The sequence below is a fragment of the Triticum urartu genome, chromosome 2A (genome assembly GCF_056163025.1).
Source record: "Triticum urartu cultivar PI428250 chromosome 2A, HENAU_Tu73, whole genome shotgun sequence".
NCBI classification, from domain to species: Eukaryota; Viridiplantae; Streptophyta; class Magnoliopsida; order Poales; family Poaceae; genus Triticum; species Triticum urartu.
In genome coordinates this window covers 108,037,626-108,039,544 of record NC_141874.1, presented here as the reverse complement: position 1 = coordinate 108,039,544, position 1,919 = coordinate 108,037,626, and the positions used below count along the sequence as shown (strand labels likewise).

Below are 1,919 nucleotides of genomic sequence, written 5' to 3'. Positions count from 1 at the left end.
CCCTTCGAAATGGTTAACTTAACTGAAATTTGCACTGTTAAGTTAACTGAATTTTGCTTAAGTTAACTGAATTTTCATGTCAAATAAGAGAATCATTGATTTCAGTTAAGTAAACAAGCTACTGATTTCATGTCAAATAAGAGAATTTTGCAACAGAATTTTTCAGTTAAGTAAAGTGGCCACTGATTTCATGTCAAATAAGAGAATTTTCAGTTAAGTACACAGAAATGAGTACAAGCCACAGATTTCATTTCAAGCCACTGATTCTAGTTTGGAATGTTTACAACACTGAACATAGATAATAGGTAGCCACTGATTTCATATAATCAGTACAAGTAGCAACTGATAACAAATAGTTTCACCTCTCAAATCATGCCAAATACTAAATTACCTAACTTACTACACAAAACCTCTTATCACTAGTGCTACAACACCATACAACAGTGCAGAGCAGCAGACCAAACAGGCTAACCAAATTTCCCTCCTATCCCTAGTTCTGATCTCCTTCTTGTACTTCATGATCATGGCCTTCCTTTCTTCCTTTAGCCTCATAATTTCAGCATCCTTGTCAAACACAAATTTCTGAAGAGCCACATTCTCTTCAGCAAGTTTGCCAATCACCTGCCTAGGTCTCCCCTGCCATTCCTTGTCCACCCACTTCAGATAAGCACATGTATCATAACCCTGCAAAACAAACCAATTTGTTCAGTACAACAATTTGGTCACATCAACCTCTAACAACTACAGATAAACAACACACTTTTGTAAACAAAAGTTGGGCACTTGACTAACCTCACGAGGACAAACAAGAAATCTATGACCATAGTCATATCCATCAGAGCAAACTCTTCTCGTAGGGTTCAGTAAGTGGCAACAATGGTCACTTTTGTCAATGCCATTGAAAGCAACATCAGGAGAGGAAAGAGGTATACCCCAGTCAAATTCGGGTAGGTTTTCAGTCCCCTACCATGGCCGTTAAATCAAATGTTAGCATCAGGAAGCTCAAATTCATGGGCATCCGAAGCAAATCGGCGAGGGGAAGGGGGACACGCACCTTGCAAAAATCGACATCCATGTAGCGCACCTCTCCGGTGATTTTCGCCCAAGGCTCACCGTCCTTCGTTCATGTCGGCACCGGCGAGGTCACATCCATTGAGCGTGAGAGGGTGGCTTGAGGACGACGACGCCCCTGCTCCACGGCGTCCTGCCTGCTGCTTCCCGCTCATCTCGACAGGGTGGCGGAGACGGTTGCCGGCGGAGAGGGCGGCCGACGGGGCGGTGGAGACGGCTGGCGGCGGAGGGGAAGGCGGAGACGGCTGGCGGCGGAGAGGGCGATGGCAAAGGGGAGGAGCTAGGGATTTACGAATGGGGAATCGATGCAAAGAGAGAGGGCGAGGGGGCTTTTTGTAAAATACAGAGAGTGCGAGGGGGCTTTTGTAAAAGTAAGGCGTGTGCCAAAATCCAGCGTGGCATGCCAAATGTCGCGTCCACAGCTGCTTTGTATGAATTTGTTACAGCAGTCAAGTTGGAGGACTAGTTTTGTGGGGTTTTTTAGTTTTTGTATGAAACTATTCCCACCCCTACAAGTTTATGTACCAATAGTGGTATTAACTCTCAAAGTAACGTATGTCGATTCTTTCTTTCATTCCAGAGTATATAAAAGCTAATCAAATTTTAACTGTACGAGTATGTCTCGGCATCACTTTTTCCTTTTTCGATATAGTATTGCTGCTGACATGCCAACCTTGTCCAAGGATTGAGAATATAAGGGGCCAAATAACAATTTAGTGTGAACCAGAGATCAAGACATGGACACTGGATCACATGGGTGTGGAGACACTGAGTGAGGAGGAACAAAAATTCCTTACTAGGAAATCTACACGACGGTTGAAGGAAGCGAGGGTCCGTTAATTCTGGAC

The 1,919-nt window shown here is 44.2% G+C and overlaps 1 protein-coding gene across 1 annotated transcript; it reads right to left on the bottom strand.

The window, feature by feature from the left end:
- Positions 1-399: 399 nt before the first annotated feature.
- On the bottom strand, positions 400-1,117 carry LOC147984125 (uncharacterized). Its single transcript, XM_087539685.1, has 3 exons — positions 1,055-1,117; positions 793-963; positions 400-684 (listed from the first exon to the last, which is right to left on the bottom strand). The coding sequence occupies exons 1-3, from the start codon at positions 1,073-1,075 to the stop codon at positions 400-402; spliced, it is 477 nt and encodes a 158-aa protein (XP_087395811.1). The 5' UTR covers positions 1,076-1,117.
- Positions 1,118-1,919: the final 802 nt, after the last annotated feature.

Coding starts and splice junctions, on each gene's coding strand:
- LOC147984125 (XM_087539685.1), bottom strand. CDS start 1,075: ATGGATGTCGATTTTTGCAAG. Junction 964..1,054: donor TGGATGTCGATTTTTGCAAG/GTGCGTGTCCCC, acceptor CGGCCATGGTAG/GGGACTGAAAACCTACCCGA. Junction 685..792: donor TTCTTGTTTGTCCTCGTGAG/GTTAGTCAAGTG, acceptor TTTGTTTTGCAG/GGTTATGATACATGTGCTTA.